We start from the raw sequence: 23,831 nt of genomic DNA, 5'->3' as shown, positions 1-23,831 counted from the left end.
CATTTTTAACGGTGTACATGTTTTATTAATTCTGTGGAATTCTCGTTGATATTGTATTCTTTTGAATTCCGAAAAAAAATATATGATCAAAGACTTGTATTTAAAAACCATCCTTTTCTGTAAAGGGCCTAAAAATCATTAAAATACAAGCTAGCAAGCTATATTAAGCTAGCACATTCAATTTTGATCGATAACTACTTTATTATAGCCTAGTGAAAATATTGTTTTATTTCGCGAACGATGACGTTGTGTTATAACCAACCGATATACCAAACATATAACAAACAAAAGGAAAGGAAAATCTATTGCATATATAGCCTGCACAATACTCCGTGGTTTACTCAAGGGCAAGCAATTTTTTCCATTTCTTGCTGGTTGTGTTTGACTTCCATTTTGATCGTAACACCGTTTTTGAAGAAATGTTGATTTGTAACTTGACAGACCAGCTTCTAAATACCCGGCCAGGATCACTCATTGTTCACTTCATGCAGTGCGCGTGCACCAAGTACGCCATCAGTAGAGTTTTTCACGTGAGTGGTTCTCCAGTGAACCCGGTCTATTGTACAGCTGAGCGTGAATGATATCCCCGTTTGCGCTGATAAGTCCGTTATATTATTACAGCAAGGCATAAAACAGATTGCACGTATGTAGGCTATGTCTTTATATTCCTACTGTCAAGCCAGGAGCGTATCTGGCAGCATTTATAGACTACTTTGATGGGGTTAAAGAAGACATCAGGCATTCAATTTGCACAAGTCAGTTTCCGGAAGGTGTAATGGAATTCATTGAAAAACAGTCCACAATTTCTATATGTTCTCACTTTCATGTTCTTTCGTCTTCTTTGACCAAAGGCGGACAGTAGCACTCTTCGATATATTTGTTCAGCTTTACCGTTGTCAGTTGAACGTCTCTGGACTTTTACCAATGAAAGGCGCTGGTGGATTGGTTTCCGCAATCGTACGATCGTCTGTAGAAGGTCTCTTGTCTTTTTTCAATGAATAGTGCAAGTCTGTATACGTTGCACGTGAGAAAGAACCTCAGTTGGTTTACCTCAGGCATCCCGGTTCCCTCTTCACTACTCCCTTAGAAAAGCGCCCGCTGTCGTATAGGTTAAAATTGTTCAGTAATATACATTTGTGTTGATTCGATTCTTCAGAACTTACAAAAAGGGCATAGACCCTCTGTAAAATGGTTATCATCGATGAGAACAAAACCCTGTTTTCGGAATTTTAAATGATGAACAAAACAGCACAAGATGATTGCTATTGGGATTTGGGACCGGGATGTGGGATGCGGTGATCACGCCTCTTTGCTGCAAGGCGACTACTTGTATCCTCGCCGATTCTATTCCTATGCAACTTTTTTCTGCCATTAGGTATACAACTCCAACGTTGTCCGAGGCACATGAGATGCGAGTTCAGCTCTGGCTGACTTCTGACAGAGAATATTTACGAATCTTCATCTTTCATTGTTCGTGTGACTCTGGAAACAAAACAAAAACCGCAAAGTTTAACACTCCTTCGAAACACGTCTCCCTTAAATATAGGACGCAAATCTGTATGGTAAACGTGGGAAAGCTCTTCAGTAACTTGTCAGGGGTCCTTGTTTTACACCGAGCACTGCTGTTTCATCCATGCATAAATCTATCCGTGTAACTGAAGAGCTTTAGAGTGTGGCGTAAAAAATAATCATATAAGTAAACCAATATATCTCTGCTGAACCACACAAAGACAACCTCAACCCATCGGATTATAACATGCGATAAAAGTGAAGAGGTATATAACTGAGTGCATTTTTAGTAAATGTGATCACGCATACATATATAACCTACAAGTAGGTACGGATTCAGTGGCTTTTCACGCATTATCACACGAGATGTGTAATATTCCAACAAACACTGTAAACGAGGATTTCCGAGTTACGTGGTCTGTCTGACCAAGAAACACCACCATAGTACACTTCAATCAGATTTTCTCGCTCTCACTGCGTGTGGGGGCCTGATAGCAAAAAAGCGATCTGCGGATCACGTCTTACCGTTTGCACAGCATAACGTTCGTTGAAGATCACTTGTCTTCCACCAGTATAGTGTGTGTAAATGTGTCAAACGTAGAAAGTTCGTAAGTAACTTGCCAGAGGTCGGTGGTTTACGAAGGGCACGCCTCCTTACTCCATCCATAAAACTGGCAATCACCTTGTAAGTGAAAGATCTTTTAGCATGGCGATAAAAGGCAATGAAATAAATAAATATAGTCTACCTATACCCTTAAACATATTTGATGATACAGAAGAATGAATGATTACGGCTTAAAGGAGAAAAAAATTTAAATATCACTCAAATACCTTTGAAAAGAGTATTCATTTTCTCGCAGGTGGATGCCTTAAAAAATTCTAATATGTACCCCAAGCTGATAAATTATAAATAAAGTCAGCATCAAAATCTGCTGTGGGCGACTCCATTTTGCCTAAAAACTAGTCTGTGTTATTAGGAGAATTGCTGTCGGAAACCGCCGAAGTGCAGTTCGTATATTTCCGGTAGAACTCTTCTTCCCAGAAGGTAGCGAACAGTGCAGTTCCTTTTTCAGTCAGTGTGCAAGTCCAGCACACTGTGTGTAACGGTCTTATACACTTATTACATGTGCAGTTGCGGCCATCCATGGGTAACGTGATTTTTCAACTTTCTTCGTTGTCTCAACACAAATTCGTGTGGGCGTATATGACGCTTGTCTCACACGGTTAATATGCTTTGTACAATGTTTTTCTCCAGTAATTTGGTATTAATTTGCTGAAAAGGCTGGTTAAATTTAACTCACGAAGTTTCTTTTGGCCGTCAGTTTATTTACTAATAAATAAATATTGCTGACCACCTATATAATTACACACAAACAGACATAAATCAATGGATGATAAGAATAGAAAGACTACTTGTCATCCATACAACACTGTCGATTAGGGAATCCAGTGACGTCATCACCCAGCCTCTTATTCAGGATGACATGTTGTAAATTGCAGGTTAATGACCGGACTAAGCCGGTTATAAAATATAGATAGACAGCGTAGCTGGGAAAAGAAACACTGCTTCAGTTGTCATGATATATTTGAAGTTCAGATCATTGAACCAGACAATTTCCGGACACACATTCGTCAAAAGCCTGTTGTTTTTAATTGTTATACAAACACGCTGTTACATCAGATCGTTTGTTTTACAAGTGATTTCTGGTCGATAATACCGAGTAGCTGTTCATGGGCGTCTGATCTGTCAAGATGCCTTAAGCTTTAATAATGTGAGAAACTAATACACTTCTAGAGCATCTGTTTCGACATTTGTATCACGTGCAATTCAGACACCTAATGTAACGACAGCCAGAACTGGCACAGCTATTGTTCAATCCTTAACTTCTTTTCACAAGTGAATAACATCTCGATTATTTATCATCTTGCAGTCGTTTAATCTATGTATTCTTCACTCGTATTAAATATCTTGATTATTATGTGAATGTAACACTAGCAAGGGGTAGAGTCAATCCCTTTGCTTGACACACAAAAAAGCTTGAAGAGATCGTTGTATTACCGAGTCTTTTCTCGAATATTATCCATGCATGTTAATTATGCCTTATATGAACTTTGTTAATAACTTCTGGTTTTCCGATGAAAAAATATTTCACAGGTTTGCGGGTGTGATAAAATTTCAGTTTCCGAACTTTGTAATGTCACTTGATCTAGTTTGATTTAATATGACGGTAACGGCTAAACTGGACGAGTATTTTTTTTTATTATAGACATTGTCATTGTACACTTTGTTAAGAAATATGTTAGCTAACCCTAAAGACATCTATACACAGATGGTGTGGTAAAGAACGATTGACGTCTTCTTACTGATCTGACGTAACGAGAAAGTAACAATGTAACTGACCCATGTAACAAATGTAAACTTTTAACAACAAACTCTCCAATGGATTATATTAAATATAAAGTTGCCCTTTTCGGGTAGATCCCTGAGGAAACTTCCATAGTGAGGCCACCGTTTAAGAGTTGAGATATCCTAGCATGCAGATAAATGAGTGAGTGAGTGCTTGAGGTTTAACGTCGTACTCAACAATTTTTCAGTCATATGACGACGAAGGAATCCTTAGGGTGCATGTACGTGTAATGTGCCTCTATGTTGCAGGACGGCTTTCCATCGCTCTTTTATTTAGTGCTGCTTCACTGAGACGACTTACCGAAGGCAAGTAAGCAGCCCCGCCAGAGCCATTATACTGATAACGGTCAACCAGTCGTTGCACTATCTCCTTCATGCTGAACGCCAAGCGAGGAAAACTTCCTCTTTTAAAGACTTAGGTGTGACTCGATCAAGGATTGATCCTGGATCTACCGGTCCCGAAGCGGACGCAGATAAATGATGAATGTACTGTGGTGGAAAAGTTTCTATTTATGTTGTGTATTGGTATCCGGGAAATTCCCTGAGGAAACCTCCATGAGAGCAGAGGCTCTACTTACAGTACACTGTGTAGGAATTGGAGGCCATTCTTGAGAAAACTTCAATATGTCGCCGATAACCAATAAGTATCGTAAACGATAACCGATAACTATTGACCAATAAAGTCTCCGAGACGGCATACCTGATTTAGGTAAAAATGTAAAACTTTGTCACAGTGTTTGGCTTTTGATGCCGTAATGAAAGTTGAAATTTCCCACATTTATCTGTACAAATATAATATTTATAAGATGGTCAAAATTTAATTTCTAAGGGTCTATAAAACCGTGTTTCAAATTTTAATCTGAGTCAGAAATAGCTTTGTGGAATCGGCCTCAGGAGCTGAACCTCGTTAAATACATCACAACAGAACCGCCCAGCTTCTCGCTATATATCGTCCATAAATTTCATCATTACTAAATTTGTGATTTGTTATTGCCCGGTTAACGTCCGTGTCAAATTGTCGGCTTGACTGATGCTAGTTTTCATCATCACTGAAATATTTTCCATATGTTGTGAAAGTTGGTGCTCATTGTAATCAAGGTAACAGTTCAGATATTTTTGGGGAAACCTTGTCCTTAAATAATACATCATGGATTTTCCTTAAAAGAAAAAAATAATTATTTGTGGTTTATTTATTACCACAACAGCTGTGCATTTGCCTTAATTAGCCTCCACTGGACCCATCATTGACCTTTCATGAACGATAAATCTCCATGTCTCTCATTGCCTGCAGTCTTGTTTGGCTGGGATCCGTTCTGAGACGGAGCAGCTCATTTACCGGTCGTTGCCCCCTTTCACAAAGGACAAGTGACCGAGGGCACACGGATCTGTACACAGACCTATACCCGGCAGGAGATTCCATTTGGACAGTCACGCAAAATATGCCAGCCATCAACAATTACCTCTGCCTTCTCAAACACCGAGGGATGTGAAAAAAGCGAAGATGACGAGCACACCGGGCGTAGGGGAGGGCTTATCGCTGAGCTCGGCAGGGCAATGACCCTTGTCTATCAGTCTGATCGTGTTACACTCACACAGCTAGCTCCCATCACATCTATTTATGAGTGTTAACACATATTATTCGTTTTTAAGAGATATTTTATACGTCTTCTGACACGATGTATATAGGCTACATGTATAACCGGTTTTGCATCTGTTGCTAAAGTCCTGGTGTTTATTACGTGGCTTCCGTATATGCATGATTTAGGCCGAAGATGTTTTGACCCGATTGAAATTATTGTGATATACGACGGCCTAAGTGTTTACTGTTTATCTCTACAAGGTCCTGATCTATTTCAGTGGCCGTTCTGACGTCCGCACACCTCCCGTCAAACATAAGACTAAAATAAGACTGCCGGGTCTTATTTCTAAAAATCGTTAACACCAGTCCCGTTCAAAGCAAACACCTATAGCTAAAGGTTGATTTATTGATGTTTTTGAAATTATTAAGTGTGCGATGTCGGTGGGTGTTCTGGGTGGAGAAAAACAATGGGTACACAACCACCCACCTTAACTGCAAAGGAACGTCCGACTTGTGATGCACAGACTTTCACGCCATATTATTGGAGAACATATGGTCCTCCATAATCCTTACTGCGCAAGCGGTGTTGTTGCAAGTCGAATGACTGAATGACCATGGCTTTACTCTAGCTGATTGCAAAATGACTGAATGATGATGGCTTTAGTGATGATAAAAACGGACTGAATAATTATGGCTTTGCCCTAGTTGATGGTAAAAAAATTAAATGATTATGGCTTTACTCTGATAGTAATTAAATGACGGAATGATTATGGCTTTAAAATTATGGCTTATTCATGGCTTTAAAATAACTTAATGACTTGACTTCTTACTTAAAAACTTAAAACTTTGATATAATATGCAGATTTTTTGCATTTGTCATAGAATAATTCTTATTTAGTCGCCCTAAAAATTGTTTGAGCCACTTTTCAAATCTTGACTGGCTTTGTGAGTGAGCGAGTGCTTGGGGTTTAACGTCGTACTCAACAGTTTTTCAGTCATATGACGACGAAGGAATCCTTAGGGTGCATGTACGTGTAATGTGCCTCCTTGTAGCAGGACGGATTTCCATCGCTCTTTTATCTAGTGCTGCTTCACTGAGACGACTTACCGAAGGCAAGTAAAGCGCCCCGCCCGAGCCATTATACTGATACGGATCAACCAGTCGTTGCACCATCCCCTTCATGCTGAACGCCAAGCGAGGAAGTTACAACTCCCTCTTTTAAAGTCTTAGGTGTGACTCGATCAAGGATTGATCCTGGATCTACCGGTCCCAAAGCCGACGCTCTACCAACGACTGGCTTTGTGAAATAGGACCTAGGCATGCCGGGGTTAGTGCTTGGCCGTGTAGTTGGCAGTATTATATTGATTTCATATCTGTCAAATTCACGTGTGAAAGTCGGAAGGAAACCACCGCGCCTCGGCATGTGGCTGAAAACCTGATATAAGGTCGCAGGCGACCCAACGGAAAGCGGATTAGAACACACGACTCTAAAAGTTTCCTTGGGTCTATGATTTATTTATAATACATCAAGAATATTTCACTCATACCATGGTGGCCAGCATTATGAATGGAGGAAACCGGGCACAACCTTCGTGGTATGACCCATCTTGTTATGAGTTGACCTTGGAATGAGAAATTGAAAGTCAGATCAAAGCGATTGATTGTGAGACAATATAGAGAATTGCGAAAGGCCGAAAGAAATTAAAGATGAGAATTTCTGACGGCCAAACCGGAATGCATATCTTGTCCTTCAGATAGGCCTATCCATCAAGCCTATCCATTTCGGCCTATTTGGTTGAATGGGTTAAATGTCGTTCCAGTACGTGCGTTCCCAGTACTTGATAATCAGAGCAACCCAACAGCTGACTTCTATAAACGAATCGTGTTAGGCCTTGTAGTGTTATCTGAAAGAGTATCCCGAAAAACAGATGGTAGAGTGCTTAGCTTGAGGTTGATGACCGCTGATGCACTCCGCAAAACTGTGTGCATAAAACGAAGCATCGATCAGGAGGCTTATTTGCTCATTTTCTTGACGTTTAATGCAGCTTTCAACATTATTTTCTTCCAACCCCGACATTGTTTACTCGTAGCAGGTTGGCTCCAATGCCAGAAATACACTTCCCTAGCTCCCCCAATACAGACCCCCCCCCCCACCCCACCCAATACAGACATTCTACAGGCGCAGTGACAGTGTAATGATCTCCGTCAAACAAACACCCTTTAGTTTGTTTGCTTATTTGCTCGGGCTCAACCTCGCTTTTATCATGGTTGCTTTTATTTCACCATGGTGATTTTGTAACAGGTCGATCCCAAATCAAACATAATTATTTTTTCATTTGACTGGTGTCTAACGCCTTATATATGAATGTCTCACGAGTAGTAAGTCCCATATATTACTGGAAGACACTTGAGCATCCGAGTTAAACCTCTGACTTTTGGCAAGTAACTTATGATCTTTTCCACATGTAAAGCATATGTAAGACTATATCAGAAGCCTTAAGAGCATTGTCGACCGTTTATTGCCAGCAGGGCTCCAACATATCTTTACAGGACGGTATCACTGTCATTGACAAGATACCGAGTCTAATTACACTTACGCTTTGCAGAAAACAATGAGGGTCACTTTCAGACTTGTCCAGAACGAATTCAAGAACAAATTCGAGGATCTGTGCTCAGGAGAACTTGTTTAAAGATTATAATATAAAAGACTACATCATATCGAGTAAAACCTATCTAACGATGTCAATGTTACGAATGGCAAATCCAACCGAATCTTGTCGGTTTACTTCAAATAGATTTAGTGAGTCCAGGTATTTTTTATCTTCCAAGAGCAAGCTGAATTCAAGACAGAACCTTTGCTGTTAAATTATGAGAAATTTTAAAGCAACGACTGTAACAGTTAGGTCGTCAATGGTTGTTGTTGCTCTTAGTGCATTGTTTCCAGACCACTACCGGCCCGAATAGCACAGTTGGTAGATCGTCCGCTGCGGGAGCGGTAGATCCAGGATCAATCCTGGGTCGAGTCACACCTAAGACTTTAAAAGAGGAAATCGCAACTTCCTTGCGTTCAGCAAAAAGGAGAACTGTGTCAAAAATTACAAAATTGTCTTACTTTAGTCAGAAATGACTTTGTGAAATCAGCATAAGAACGGTGCATGAGTTACTCTGTTTTTCCTTAGAACCCTTGGCTTCAAGTACTGTAATTCTAAAACTAACGCCTCAGAGCCTGAGGTTAAATAATGTGAACATTACATAACTATAGGAAACTTGATGAAACGTATTTTATTGCGTTTACGAAGATACTAGATAGAATGTTTTCAAAAGAATTGTATTAAGATTTAATTCTGACTTGACTTTTAAATACACTTTTAGAACAACCGGCCACAGAACATAAAACGGGCTGTCTTACTCCTTTATCCGCAATAACCTGGAATTCAGCAAAGAAACGAAAAAGAATAAATGATCACGTAAAGCAAAAATGTCAGATTCCAAACAAAAGACACAAGCACAGAAATGTATGCGAGGTTGTCCATAGATCAATTGAATGATTCGCTAGACAACTTATGATTTTACAGAACTTTCAACATTCATATATTTCAATGGAAATTTAAGATGTAGTGAAGAATACTTCCTTCATGACCGGTTGGTGAGGTTTACGGGCATGGACAATCGGACAGCGTTTGCGGAATCAGTACATCTCGTAAGTCGCATGAACTGGCATGACCTGGATTCGAACGCGCGACCTCATTTGTCAAGGGCTGGTGGTAGGTCTGCCAGCAACAACGGATATGTATATTATTCCCTGAGCATTCCTGGCACAAAAGGTGCACGCGTAAATCACTACATCATTTCCTTCTCAGTTTTGGGTGTATAGCTAACCTAAATAAAGCGTGAGATACCCTGACATGCCAATGGCTTAATGATTGCTTATTCCTGCTATTCTCAAGACGTATGTTTGAGTAGTTTCTGTCAAAACGCTGATCCTAACTGACAGGAAGCTAAGAGGAGTGTCACAATCAATTCTCAGCAAACGAGGAGTTTGGGATCCTGAACGGCTTCTAAGATCAGCGACAGTCACGGACATGACGTATAAGAGAAGTCGACAATCTCCGGCAGACACTCCCCATGCATCCTTCTTGCTGCAATTACCTACTCTAGACATGTATTCAGATCTCTAAAAGCCTCTTGGGTTATCTGACTCATCTGGCTCACGATATTGTAGGGGAAAGAGCATTCACTCTGAAATCGAAATCGTTTTGTCTTGTCTCTGGAGAAAATATCACGCGCGTCCGTTGATTTCCACATCGTTCCTCCCAATCATCACAGAGCGGTAATGTCAGCATTGTACTTGGACATAGTCCTCTACGGTATTTTCAAGACTCAACCTCACACACTTGAAATCCTACACCGCTCTCTCATGTCTATTAAAACAGTCTCATGAATATAGCGGTTCAGTGACCGATGGCAGTCAAAAATATTTTCTTTTTTCTTCTTTTTTTTTTTTTTTCTTCTTTTCCATTTACCGGTATCTTACAACTTTTTCTGTTGCTCAGTTCTGTTTCAGCGATGATCTATAGACTTCACTTAGACTAGACAACAATCTTGCACGCCTATGCGCTGTTTCAACTGTAACTACAACTGCAATTATCCAAACCTCTTCGGCTTGCAATGGAGCTCACTAGCCCTCTACAAAGGGAAGCCAATCTTATAATTCACGGAACAACAGTGCCATCTACCTATTTGAATAACACTGTCAGCTGTGATTATTCATGGTTATAACATGATATTGAAATCAGTGGTATTGTTATTTAAGCAGGTTGTTTTCTGAGTTACAAGATTTACTTCCCTATGTAGAGGGCTGGAGAACCCCATTGTTTGGCTAGTTAACCGATAAATGAGCTTTCTGCTTGAGTTCTGGTCGTATATACATATATAGTCACGTTAACGAGCTTTCAGTTTCGCTTAAGCTTTAATCTCAGTTAAAAACTAGTTTTATTTCTTTCTTGTTTACTATATCCCATTTTTAGATATACATGTATTAATAATTTCTAACAACGCGACTCACCCATAGCTCCGAGTGGCATATCAAACTGGCCATTAGGGTGACACTTCAGAGAGGCCTTACACGGACACTGGAATGTCGAGTGGTCTTTCTTCCCCGATCCCAACGACACGAGACAACCTGTAACCATGTACAAAAGTCAGTTCGACAAGCTTTATACGGACACTGGAATGTAGAGAGGTCCTTTTTCCCTGACCACATCATACTAGAAAACAAAAGTCAGACTCTAAGATCACGAAGCAGTCTTAAACGTAAGTGACACGTTTTCAAACTGCAAAACAATGTACCACTTTAAAATTGTGATTTATGTTAAGAATCTTAATTTTAATATTAACGGCTATCTAACACATTCAGGGCCAAACTGAAAATTAGACTATAATTCCAAGTATATGTTCAGGAATAATATCACCAGTTAAGACTAAGTTGGACTGAAGTCTAAGATAGCTTCGTGAGCCTGTGGTCAGGATGACCAGCCTTACACGGACACCAGACTGTCCCTTCTTTCCAGACCCCAAGGATACCAAACAACTGACATGCTTTGTTTTTGATTTACAGGTATATAGGAATACTAAACCTACTGTCTTTGACATTCCCCAGTTTACGACACTCGTTCATTGCCCTCTTCCGTTTTCCAATTGGCCGTATTAGCGACATACAGCACTCGTCCTCTGCGCAGTCGGCGCCAGTAGCACAGGACTTCACACGTCTCTCACATGTCCCTGAAGAAAATGGCAATGTGGCTTTGATTTAATGTTTTCTATGTATTTGATTGTTGTTATACACCATACTCATCTTCACTGTTGCCATGGCGATCGGTTTTATGACTGAAGAGTGGCCAGAGAAAACCACCGACCTTTGGCATGTTTTTGACGGGCTTTCCTACAAGTGACTTAAAGGAGAAGAAAACTTAATAAAATGACACTATAGACTGAAAAGAGCACATTTTTTTTGTCTGTTGCAATATCTCCTAATATTCAATCTGATTTTGACACCAATTTTATGTTTTCTCCTAATGTTTATCTTGACGCTTCTTCTCTAAATAAGATGAAAGGCGTTGGGTTTCTCTGTCAAGAAAAGAAAACAAATTTAATTAAATTAAATTTAACAGAAAGCCTGTTATTTGAGTGACGCGAGAGTGTATTTAACATGGTATGTTTTGAGTATTGCTGACGTTAGTCTCACCGGTCTCGCCGTATGGGATCTCAATCAGCCTTTGGCCTTTACAGTGATACCCCGAGGCACATGGGCACGAGTAATAGACACCGTGGGAGGCGAAGCGGTTCTCGACGAAGCATTCTGGAAAAAAAATCGAACACTTACTATTTCACCTGAGCAATGGTATGTCTTTAAGTTTCATGAACTGTAGTACACTTTTAATTACAAACACAATACAAGCACGTCCTGTTACGTTACAGTGACCAATTGGCCGAAGAATGGAAATCAGAAATGCTACAGAATAATCTCTTTTCTCTCTCACTTCCGAGAACAACGCCTTCCTCAAGTGACGCCATATGTCTTGTTGTGTTGAAACATTTTTTTTTTTTTTTTTGCCGTTTTATTTAATTTGGGTTTTTTTGTTGGGATTATTTTCTTCCATAGTTCAACACGACGCCCAGTGACTTGTCATTGGAGGGATGCAATTTAGCAATTACTTAGCCTGTGTCGTTTTCTAATGCAAATCAATGGCCATTCCTCAACTATAGTAAATTACTATGAAGAATTTATAGAATTTCCTGACATAAACTTTGCAGTGAAGTCGGTGCATGTAGTGTAACAATTAAACTTTTGCCGAACGACAACGGTTCAGGGTTTCAAGGTATCTTACTTTGTCCAGAGTGCCCCAGTGCATGACAGCTCCCCAGGGCTTCCCTTTTGCCCTTAAGTCCTCCGTGTGACAGACAGCATTCCTCTTTAGCACAGTCTGACGCCACGGAACAATCTTCCCCGATCCCTAGGACCCTGGTAGCCACCTGAAATACGAGCGTGACCCGGTCATATGTAGATCAATCAATATACAGCATTGATTACGGCACAAATTCAGGATTATCCTACCAAAGCGATCGCTGTGAGTTCAAGTCCATGTAGTGCTGGCTTCACTTCGGCTGTACGTGGAAAGGTCTGCCAGCACCTTGTGGACGGACGCTCTGCCCTGCTTCCTTTCGCCGTAATGCTCACCGTCTTCGTATAAATGAAATATTCTTGAGTTTGGAGTAAAACACCAATCAAATAAATAAATAAATACATACACCATTGATTAAAACGAATTATGGAAAAAGGGCCACGGTGGCCAAGGTGGTTAGCGCGCCAGCGCGGCTCAATGACCCATCAGTCTCTCATTGCATTGCAACGTTATAGCGAGAAACGTTTCTGGAATGCAAAGAATTACTGCTTGACCTAAAATACGCTGACAAAATATCATTCCATGCTCAAATAGTCTCTTTTAGCGGGCTGTCTGAGACACACATGCACTTACTTACCATGAAAAGAAGAGTTAATGCTAACAAATGCACAGCTGCCATTTTTAAAGTTTTACCTGACCTGTACACAGTTCCTTTATGTGAAAGTCGCGAAAGTTCAGGAGATAAGATACCCCAGGACAGCCGTCACGACTGAAACACCTGCTCTGGTAACACAGGGACATAACTGGGAGAAACAGGTAAGGAAAGAGTTCTTTCCCGTAGATAACTAGTCTCAGTACGCTAAAATATTTATTTTTTTTATCACCAATTAACCCACATCTCGTGTTTCTGACGATTCAGAAACACAATGAGCATTCATCCCTTACTCTTATCTCCAGACAAACTAGCTTGGTGTTACGACTACGGCTATGAGACTCAGTAGGGGATATATTTAAATCCGAAGTCTATACTGGTAAGGCCGGATCGATCTCACAATCTCCACATGTCTTAACACTTGATACTCAAGTTTCAGATACTGTCTATAAGTACAAGCTGCACAATCGGTTATCGGACTGTCAGCCCACTTATCGACTGTGCCACTGGAGCTACGTATCATACATCTTCTTTATCACCAAAATTAACGCTTGTCCATAAAACATTACAATGGACGGTTAGCTTTCCAAAGTATATGACTTCAACAACATAGTTACGTCTTCGTGCTCAGTGAACTTGCTGCCTTGGTTTTTAAGACTCATCTTTTACCAGCCTTTTCAAATACACTTCCAGTTCGAACAGAAACTATGCGCCGCCCGGGAATCGAACCCACTACTGAGAGTCAGCGTGTATTCTATGAAGTGGCACTACGCATGTGTCGCTGAATGGTGTTGTCAGCCGGGTAATCATGTACCTAGTGAAAGAGAAGTGCTCTCTACAATAATACCATACAGCTATGATCATGTATTTATTTATTTATTTATTTATTTATTTATTTATTTAATGTTTTACGCCGTACTCAAGAATATTTCACTTATACTACGGCTACCAGCATTATGGTAAGACGAAAACTGGCAGAGCCCGGGGGAAATCTATAACCACCCGCAGGTTACTGTCAGACCTTCCCGCGAGCCTATGATTATTCATGACCAAATTCATAAATTCATAAATTTTAAATTATTATTATTTTGTATAACATAATAACGCAAAGACGATATATTCCAAGATGTGGTCCCAAATATGTATATGTACAAAAATATTTTTGAAAACCCATTTCTCCTAAAAGAAAAAAAATCGAAAAAAAGACCATATTTGCAGATAACTTTTCATACCCTTCCACCTGATTTTAACATCAATTTTAAGTTTTCGTCTCCTTCAATAAAATGTCTGGAATTGTTTTTCAGCAAGGTAGAGCGTATTGTTGCTACATAAGTTACAAGAATTCCTATACTATATATGCAAACGATTGGAAAGCCCCAGTACCGGTTTCTACGAGCAATACAGCTATCACGGCTTCTTTATATTTCCTACTCCTATATTTTCAATCATGAACACGAAAGAAAGGGGAAAAACTCATATGTGAGATTTACTATCTCAGAAAAAATATTTTATTATTGACCATCAAAACGTGTTATCCTGCATAAGTAAAATTTCAGTTTTCCTGTATAATGTGTTCAGTGGTGCATCACTATCGTGATTAGTTTTAGAGGCATCCTTCGGCGGCTTGAGACAGTTTTGGCGGCCTGTGTTTCCTAGTTAGGAAGTTCGGTGCTCTGTGATTACAGCGACGTTATCGGTTTTGTTGCATCAGTGGTTTGGGTACTTTAGTGGTTTTTGTACGTCAGTGGTTATGGTACTTCAGTCGCTTTGGTACTTCAGTGGTTTGGTACTGCAGCAGTTTGAGTACTTTGATTGTTTTGGTTACTCCAGTGGTTTCGATGGCTTCGGTGCTTCAGTTGTTTCTTGCTTCAGTGGTTTTGGGTACGTCAATGGTTTTAGTGGCTTCAGTGGTTGGTTGGTTGGGTGGTTCGGGTGTGCCAATGACCTCGGCGTTTTCTGAGGTTTGATGGTGTCAGTCCACGCTTTCGGTATCTGCAGATAAAATATGTTTTATTAAAAAAAATCCTCAGATAATGACATTTGTTTGTAAAGTGGATTCCACTTATAGACTGTCATCTGTGTTTATTTATTCAACGGTTTAGTCACTGGACCAACATGTGACAGGTGTATTTCTTAAAAGGGGTCATGAACTGATAAAACTTCTTTTGATCCGAAAACTTCGCTCTGAGTGTAGACCAGCACTTGCACTTTGCACATGTCACTTGATACATAAACGATACATAACTGGCTTGCCTGAATTTACTTCAGGTTTACAGAACTTAATAGGTATTTGGTTTTCTATACAGGTAGCTTATATAAAAAAATATTTTAAAATATAATAGCATAAAATAAATACAGCTGGTCATCGTTGCAGGGAAAGATAGGTACATGTATATTTTTTTGCTTAGAAATCTGTTATACCTTATCCTCTTTGTGACGTCACTAACGTCGGCGCCTTTCGCCACTTTCCGCCGCTTCATTGGCTTCAGCAGCTTCCGTGGAAGAAGTTTCCTCTGTGAATACAAATAGCGCGCGACACATCTACTTGAATAAATTTAGACAAACATTAACAAGGTTCCTTTATATTCAGAAGATGAACTCGCGGAACATTTTCTCTTGCTACGATTCACGCGAGGAATACATTGTCTCAATGTTTTAACTAAATAAATTGTTTAAGAGATGTTTAAAAAATTTTCGTGCACTAATGCTTCGTGATTCGACGTACTAAATGTAAAGCTTTATCTTTGAGGATCATTCTAGAAAATACACCACACATTAAAACATTTTTACTTGTTTTAGTGCGTAAACACGTTACTCGTCATTGTTGAAATGTCATCTGTTTTATATTTTACGACTCGTAAGAGAACGGACTTCAGTTAACAACAGACTACATGAAATCTTAGAACTCGTGAATTCACTTGAAGTCACTGTTGTGTCTCAGACAACAAACCACTCACCAGCTTCTCTTTTCGCGACCTTGTGCTTTTTCTCCAAAAATTGACTGGCAGCTTTCTTGTCAAGGGTCATGGCGCCCGTGGATACGGTTACCAAGACAACCAGGCAGGCGATGAGGATAATGGTGGACGACTTCATGGTTGTACTCCTGTAAGATACGAATAATGGATAACCGATTATGTCTTTTTGCAGACAAGTCGTGCACAACAAGTTTTGAACTTGCATTATCAGTATTCTGATTATCAAACCTCATACAGGCATTGAGTTACAAACCAACTTTTAGGCTATACAACAGTTAATGTATAACTAAGGTTGTGATAAGCATTAAATACACAGTTTTATGAAAATAACTCACAAAAATGTATTAACAACTGATGTATTTTTTTACAGTAACATTTGCTTACAGTTTGAGCTACAGTGCAGTTTTGTGTGGTTGATAAGGATCAAACCTACAAGCGACACTCCCTCACACAAAGGAATTGTAAGCCATGAGAGTCGTAATTTACAACAAAAACATTTTAATCGGGTCGGCCCTTTGGTAAACATTTACAATCGGCCCAAAACAAACATTTGCCTTAGATAGCCTTAGGTAGATTGTTAGTTGGTAATTTTCGAATCGGTTAGAAAGGTATGCAGTTGAATTGTCTCAAAGAGATGTTAAGAGAATTGTTTCACACGTTGTTGTTGTTAGCTGCGGAATCATTATGATTTAGAATTATTTTGAACATGTATTGTAAACTCAATTGTAGTGTTTGAACTCGATTGTACCTACGACTTTTTTTGCGCAAGTGGGCCTAGTATTTTAAACCTAGATCACGTTGGACCTACTTGTATTTTTACAACAATAGATCTTCTCCATGTGAACTTATGAAGATTGTGTAAAACAACGTTGAGATTTCAAATCTTCACACTGAGTGAAATCCTAGAAAAAGACATGACAGAAATATTTCTGTGCAGAGCTCAGGAAGTCGTCGCTGTACGTCTTAATTATACAGTGTAGCAAAATATCAAGATGTTTTCAAATAGGATATTTAAACTTACTTACCGAAAACGTGCGCTTCCTCGTAAACAGATGCAGTACGGTTAGTACGATTGATTTTTGTTTCATGATACAGGTACAATTTTACCCCGAATTTATACAAATATGGCCTTAATGAAAAAAATGACAAAAAAATTATAAAAAAAAAATTGGATGTACAAGAAACTGTAAAAGACACACCTAACATGATTCGTATTGTTTTGGTCTATTTGTGATGTTCCCTGGTCAGTATATGGCGTAACGTGTTTGTCTAAGGAGGCAATCTGTGAGATGGTGTAGACGTTTTGTCTGCCCGAGGGGAGAGACGCACCCGCACCCTTACAAACCTTTGATCTCTGCCGCCCCTCACTTATAAGTTTGTTCTTGACAAGATAACAGCGTGTCAATTTCACAAGACAGACCGATAAGGTTCACCCTAGGCCTAGGCGGTGTTTTAGAAAAGACCAAAAATAATAGTAATAAAAACTCTTTTATTTTCTTCATACATAGATAGCCCTTTGTGAGGAAATGGGTGTGTACTCCTACCAAGCTTTATCGCCTTTGATTCCAATTACATTACATACTGAACTATCAATGACATCTTGTGCAGCAGGTACTGGCTTTTTTTTTACTCTAGAAAGTTTCCACCCACCACCTCCACCCCCAGGGCTCTCCCTGGCTCCCTGCACCCATCAGTTTGAAAGTTGTTTTACTCCTATATGTGATATATATAGCGGAGCGTAAAACACTGGTCAAATGCGGTTAAATGAATACAATCAACATTTCTATTCACGAGCTAATCTGTGGATATATGGTTATTTCTGATCCAGGTTTTGGCAAAATTATTCATCAGTTTCCGTAATAATTGTTTTACTTTTTTGTGATATATGTTCCAGTTTAAGTCAAAGAACATATCAAACTGTGTCAATGATAGCTGAAATATCACGTAACGAAACAAAATAAACTGACTTTGGACATATTTAACTCTCATTACAAAAGGACTCGTTTACTTAATACTTGTAAAAGTGAAAGAAAGCATGAAATACTGTAAGTGTCGGTGGACGTTAAAAACTCTATCCTAAAACACATTTTGTCTCGTTTTTGGGGGGATTTATTTATTTATTTGACTGGTGTTTTACGCCGTACTCAAGGATATTTCACTTATACGACGGCGGCCAGCATTATGGTGGGAGGAAACCGGGCAGAGCCCTGGGAAAACCCACACGACATTCCGCAGCTTGCTGACATACACGACTGGAGCTGGAAGCCAGTAATGGTGAAATAGTCCGTTTTTGTTTACGGGCACACATTGTTTTACACTGAACATTCACAAGCATGTCTTCCAAATATGAATATCAATGTAGAAAAATTCGATATCACACCATTGGCTTCTATCAGACCGATCACGATCCATAAAGATGACCAAAGAATTCAAGACTTTTTCTGCATTTGTACAGTCAGTATCATGTAAAAAAAAATGATCATATAAAATACTAAAGAGGCTATCGCCAAAAATCCATGCACGTGCGCAGAAGAGGCTCATATTTTGTGAAAGTTAATTGTTTCGGTTATTCTAAAGAAATAGCAAAAATTCGATTTTTTCCAAAAATATCAAAAAGAATAACTATTATTCCAAGTTGCATGGACATAGTCTTCAATGCTCTTTCTTCCAACGCTCACCTATTTTTCTCACTTGGTCGTTGGTGACGCTTTGCCCACAATCCCCCCAATCAGAATGAACTAACGCGCGTGACAGTATTGTGTGTATTACGTAAAGTATTGCTGGTCGTTTGTTTTGTGCCATTCTTCTTTTAGAAAAATATTTAAAATCTATTTTTGTTGAAGAGTATCTGTTTTAAATTGAAGCCAGATTTTAATATCAAAACCTTTTAACCAAACTAGATTTGACTCGCCCACTATAAACACGAGGGTAATTTATATCTGTTTTGAAGGATAACTTTTTAACACGGTTTTGCTTAATACATGTGTATACCAAGACCTTTTTAACTCACGTGCTCGTAAATACGAAAGCAATTTATATATGTCTTTAAGGTTAAAGCATTAACACGGTTTTACTTATATCGAAAACTTTTTAACCCACGCACTTGTAAATACGAAAGCAACTTATATCTGTTTTGAAGAAGAACATTTTAACACGGGTTTGCTTATATCCCAACTTTTTTTAACTCACCAGCTTGTAAAATACAAAAGCAATTTCTAGCTATTTTGAAGTTGGAAGTTTTTACACGGTTTTGCTTATATCAAAACCTTTTTAACTCACCCGCTTGTAAACACGAAAGCAATTTATATGTGCTTTGAAGGGGAACATTTTAACACAGTAATGCTTATATCAAAACCTTTTTAACTCACCCCCTTGTAAACACGAAAGCAATTTATATGTGCTTTGAAGGGGAACATTTTAACACAGTAATGCTTTTATCAAAACCTTTCACTCGCTTGCAATCGTGAGGGTGACATATTACGTGTAAGCATGCTTTGATTAAGCATATTTTAACAAAAGGTTTCAACATCAAATTTCTTTTGCCTATAACAAATTTTTTTGCTCTCCTGTAGCTATTATGCAAGCCAAAGTACCATTATCCGTTTTGATGACGAATCCTATAATCTATTTCGATGGAGAACCATTTAATGAAGATTTTGATATAAAAAAGCTCGCCTTTTTTCGTATCTTTGACTTTTTTGGTAAAAATACATTTGCATACACTGACAAAAATCAAATCAAATATATGCGTAAAAAAGCATAGATGTAAATAAATATGGTTTGACTATCGTGTTTTGCATTATGTTTATAATGTCTTTGTACTCTTTCCCATGTACAAACTGTCCACTTACTAAAAATCCCGCAAGCGTGAGCTTTGACGACAAAGCGAGCACTTTTAGCCAGACCGAATCCACATTTTCCCACGCATGGTCAGAAATCTTACTTCCTCTCTATTCGAGATATCGTGAACTTTCTTGAAATAAACTTTAACCGGCTATTTTGGGAAATGCATTTATTGGTCGATCAAAATCAGTCAGGTCATGTCACACCTTTGGGCGAGAGAACTTCATATAAATACAGCCGATGTCTGATTGTCAAAGCAGAAAACAACTTCTCGACAGATCAAAAATTCCCATTTAAGACATTTTAGGATCCAAAGTCACACGTGAGTATATTTATCTTTTGCTTTTATTTCTCAACAAAGTTGTCTTAGAACAAAGTTTTTCCCGACCCCTCAGCATTTAGAAACATGGATTGCATCAAATGATATTTTCTCTTCACATTAGTACACAGATCTTGTGCAGTATATCGAGATCATTTAAACACAAAAGGCAAAATGTAACACATAATTCACATTTTCTTACCAGCTCATGAACTTTTGTTTCATTTCAGTAAACATGAAGACTTCCACCATCGTCCTCATCGCCTGCCTGGTTGTCATGGTAACCGTTTCCATAGAAGCCATGACACTTGACAAGAAAGCAGCCAGTCAGTTTTTGGTCAACAGACACAAGATCGCCAAAAGAGAATCGGAAAGTGAGTAGTTTAAATATTAAACTGTAGATGCTAATAGTCGAAAAATGGTAGTATACATGTATATCTTTATCACGTACATGAAAAAATTAAACAAGAAGAACAGAGTAGATTTATTCCAAACTTTGTTTTATGCTTTAAAAAACTGTGTCAGAGGATTGCAAAATGGATAATCATCATTTGCTAATGTTTCTCTTCATAACATTAATATAACGGGATAAAAAGAGAATTTGTAAGTGTATAAATAAAACAAATAAATATAAATAAGTATTTGTGTTTTTGGTTGGGTTGGGTCGGATTGGGTGGACAGTCGGGATGGAAGGCTAAACTTTTCCACAAAATGTCGACGAATGACGTGATATTTCTGTTCCCAGCCGCGACCGAAGCTGCAGAGACGACGGAAGCTACCGAAGCGGCAGAAGCTACGGAGGCAGCGGAAACTGCCGAAGCGGCGGAAAGTGGCGAGAGGCGCCGACGTTGAGAAATATTCAAATGTTTACTTTGACCTTCCTAAGAGATAACGTTTTTACTCTTTGCTTTAGTGAAATGATATAATTCGTTATTTCATCTGTGTATTGATTTCTATTATTGTTTTCCTCGATTTACACCATGTACAAGATGTCTTTTCTTTGGAAATGAAGAATTTACCAAATAAAATGTATATTTTACCAAATTTTCATCAGCTATTTTTTTCTTTGATTCGTTCATCCTATTGGTGTTTCCTGCGACAAATATATCACCTGTGTGGAGTCAGTCACGTATAAGGGTAACTAAACCAGTCATTACTTGGGGAATACTTCCGCACGGCCGCAATAGATGCCAGCTGGATTCGAACTCACAGCCTCGTTAGTTATGAATAAGCTAACTCCCCACGGAAACTCGTATGCACAATATATTACACTGCTGCTCTATGTGATTCTGTCAAAGTGAAATTCACCCCTGTCTTCTTCTTGATACACACATACTCATTCCCAGCTAGGGTTGTACATGTTTACATCTATGAAACTCAGCCCTAGTTGTAGAAGTGAACAATTCTGGTGTATAGGCCAATAAACAACGAGGTACAAGCCTGTAAAATTGAGTGACTTGTGGAACGATGATACCCTGCTGAGTGAGAAGAACTGGGAAAAACTCGTCTCCTTTATAAAGCATTTTCGGCGTAAATTAATAAACGTGGCTTAATGTAAGATTAAGCACAGAAAAATTAGTTTACTCTTAATACATACTTTCCGCAGGTGTATACCTCAGAAGGAGTCTCCATTTCGGCCCAAAATTCAGTCTTCTAACCTTGGTGGAGAGTTGCATGTTCATCGCGTGTTTTCCGTGTCTACCAACCACCAACCGTCAATAAAGAAGCCGTCGACAGAAATATTGGCGTTTGTTCATCTTTCACACCTTTGTGGGTAGCAGGGCTAAATCCCGGATAACAATACCGGATCGAACCGGTATATCGGTTCTGTAAATACAAATATAAGCGTCATGTCCGACATTCGTATACCATTCGTAGTCCGTAAAGGGAGTTCCAAGTCGATAATCGCAAGATCGATTTCGAAAATAACTTTTAACACTAGCTCCCAAAGACAAAGGTACGTAAGTAATTATGTAAATGGTTGTGTCACAACGTCAGATCAAGTCTGCGCACAAGCCCGCCGGCGTCACCCGAGATAGAAAATTTACTGACCGCGACCGCAACGTTATATAGGGACCGGAGAACAGAGGCACTGGCCGCGACCGCAAGGTTGTATAGGGGCCGGAGAACAGAAGTACTGATCGCGACGGCAAGGTTGTATAGCGACCGGAGAACAGAGGTACTGACCGCGACGGTAAGCTTGTATAGGGACCGGAGAACAGAGGTAATGAATCAATAAAGTGACGAAGCAACAATATGTTATGAATAACAAAGCAAAATACGAAAACATATGTTTTACGTACTTCATAAAGAATGTAGTCGAATATAAGAATGCAGAGAGATATATTTCAACATCTTCAGGAAGAGAACACCAGTTTGTCAAAAACTGGGCTATGTTTCGGAAGTTTTTCGAAAACCTTTAATGAGACACATTGGATTATACGTTAACAACCTTATTTCTCCCTGGTCTTCTGATCTATGGGGAAAAAAGTAATGAAGAAACGACGCAATGAACTCTGAGAGACAAGCTTCGAGAGCTTGAAAAAAAGATACCGGTTTAAACGCATACCATATGCACCGATAAAGCTTCCAACACGAAATTTAAAAAGCATAACTTTTTGCCTTTATGATGTTGCATATCATTAACTTAGATAAAGCATTATAAAGTAGGCAAAATGCGCACGCGCAGAGACATTGAAAGTGATTGCCATGTTATGAATTTTGATCAATCAATCCATATCCCGAGAACTCAGCGCTTTTTGGTTACCTTACCCGATCTCCTGTTTGCCTTCAATCATATGTGCGTGCGCAAAGTACGAGTGACGCAACATCGTGTTTCCCGTTACTCTAACATTGACTCTAACAACCCACGGCCTCATAAGAAGTCCAGTTTAAAATTGATTTGAAGAATTCTTAGGTTTTAAGAAAAGACAACGAATAATATAACCATTGATTTGAAAAAAATGACTGACCGTTTAGGTGTATTTCCACCACTCTTCCTGACCAACTATATTATTGGTCAGGAAGAGTGGTGGAAATACACCTAAACAGTCAGTCATTTTTTTCAAATCAATGGTTATATTATTCGTTGTCTTTTCTTAAAACCTAAGAAAACAAACATTCTAACATATCTCCAAAACTTTAACGCTAACAGCAATGGTAAGCGAAGTGTGCTCAAACTGATAATCTACACACAGTGGCCATCCTCGTCATGGACTGTTAAATTTTGCTAATAAAATAGGGGTTTGGGTTGTGCTGTCAGAACGTCTGTTGTCTTCAAAATTTGACAGGTCACATTTTCAGAGGACAAAGGGCAAAATGAATTTACATATAACTGGCCAGGCAGTTAAGTTTAAAGGTGAAATATTTACGATTGTATTTACCCCCAAAAGCGGCGGATTGCTGGTATTATAAGCAATCGATGGGAGTGAACAGCTTGTGCTGGATGATGGTATCTCCCGTGATGCTCGGCTCAGTCAACGGTACACAACGACTGTCTGAGCTACGCTGGGGGTTGGAATACATGTGACAATGTCCGTCACTGGCCACCGGGACGAGTCCAACATGAGGAGCTACATGCAGCTAGAGGCCGTCTGAAGAAAAACGCCGCTCTTTGAGCAGTGTTTTACATCCAACGGTTATTT

At 39.2% G+C, this 23,831-nt stretch overlaps 1 protein-coding gene across 1 annotated transcript; it reads right to left on the bottom strand.

The window, feature by feature from the left end:
- Positions 1-8,783: 8,783 nt before the first annotated feature.
- Positions 8,784-13,079, bottom strand: LOC135476103 (uncharacterized). The gene is made up of 6 exons (XM_064756002.1): positions 13,036-13,079; positions 12,384-12,528; positions 11,741-11,854; positions 11,137-11,277; positions 10,562-10,678; positions 8,784-8,923 (listed from the first exon to the last, which is right to left on the bottom strand). The coding sequence occupies exons 1-6, from the start codon at positions 13,075-13,077 to the stop codon at positions 8,910-8,912; spliced, it is 573 nt and encodes a 190-aa protein (XP_064612072.1). The 5' UTR covers positions 13,078-13,079; the 3' UTR covers positions 8,784-8,909.
- Between the last annotated feature and the right edge of the window lie 10,752 nt (positions 13,080-23,831).

The sequence above is a fragment of the Liolophura sinensis genome, chromosome 10, assembly GCF_032854445.1.
Source record: "Liolophura sinensis isolate JHLJ2023 chromosome 10, CUHK_Ljap_v2, whole genome shotgun sequence".
In the NCBI taxonomy this organism is placed as follows: domain Eukaryota; kingdom Metazoa; phylum Mollusca; class Polyplacophora; order Chitonida; family Chitonidae; genus Liolophura; species Liolophura sinensis.
Note: the sequence above shows the minus strand (reverse complement) of the source record. Positions and strands in the feature narration are given on the sequence as shown.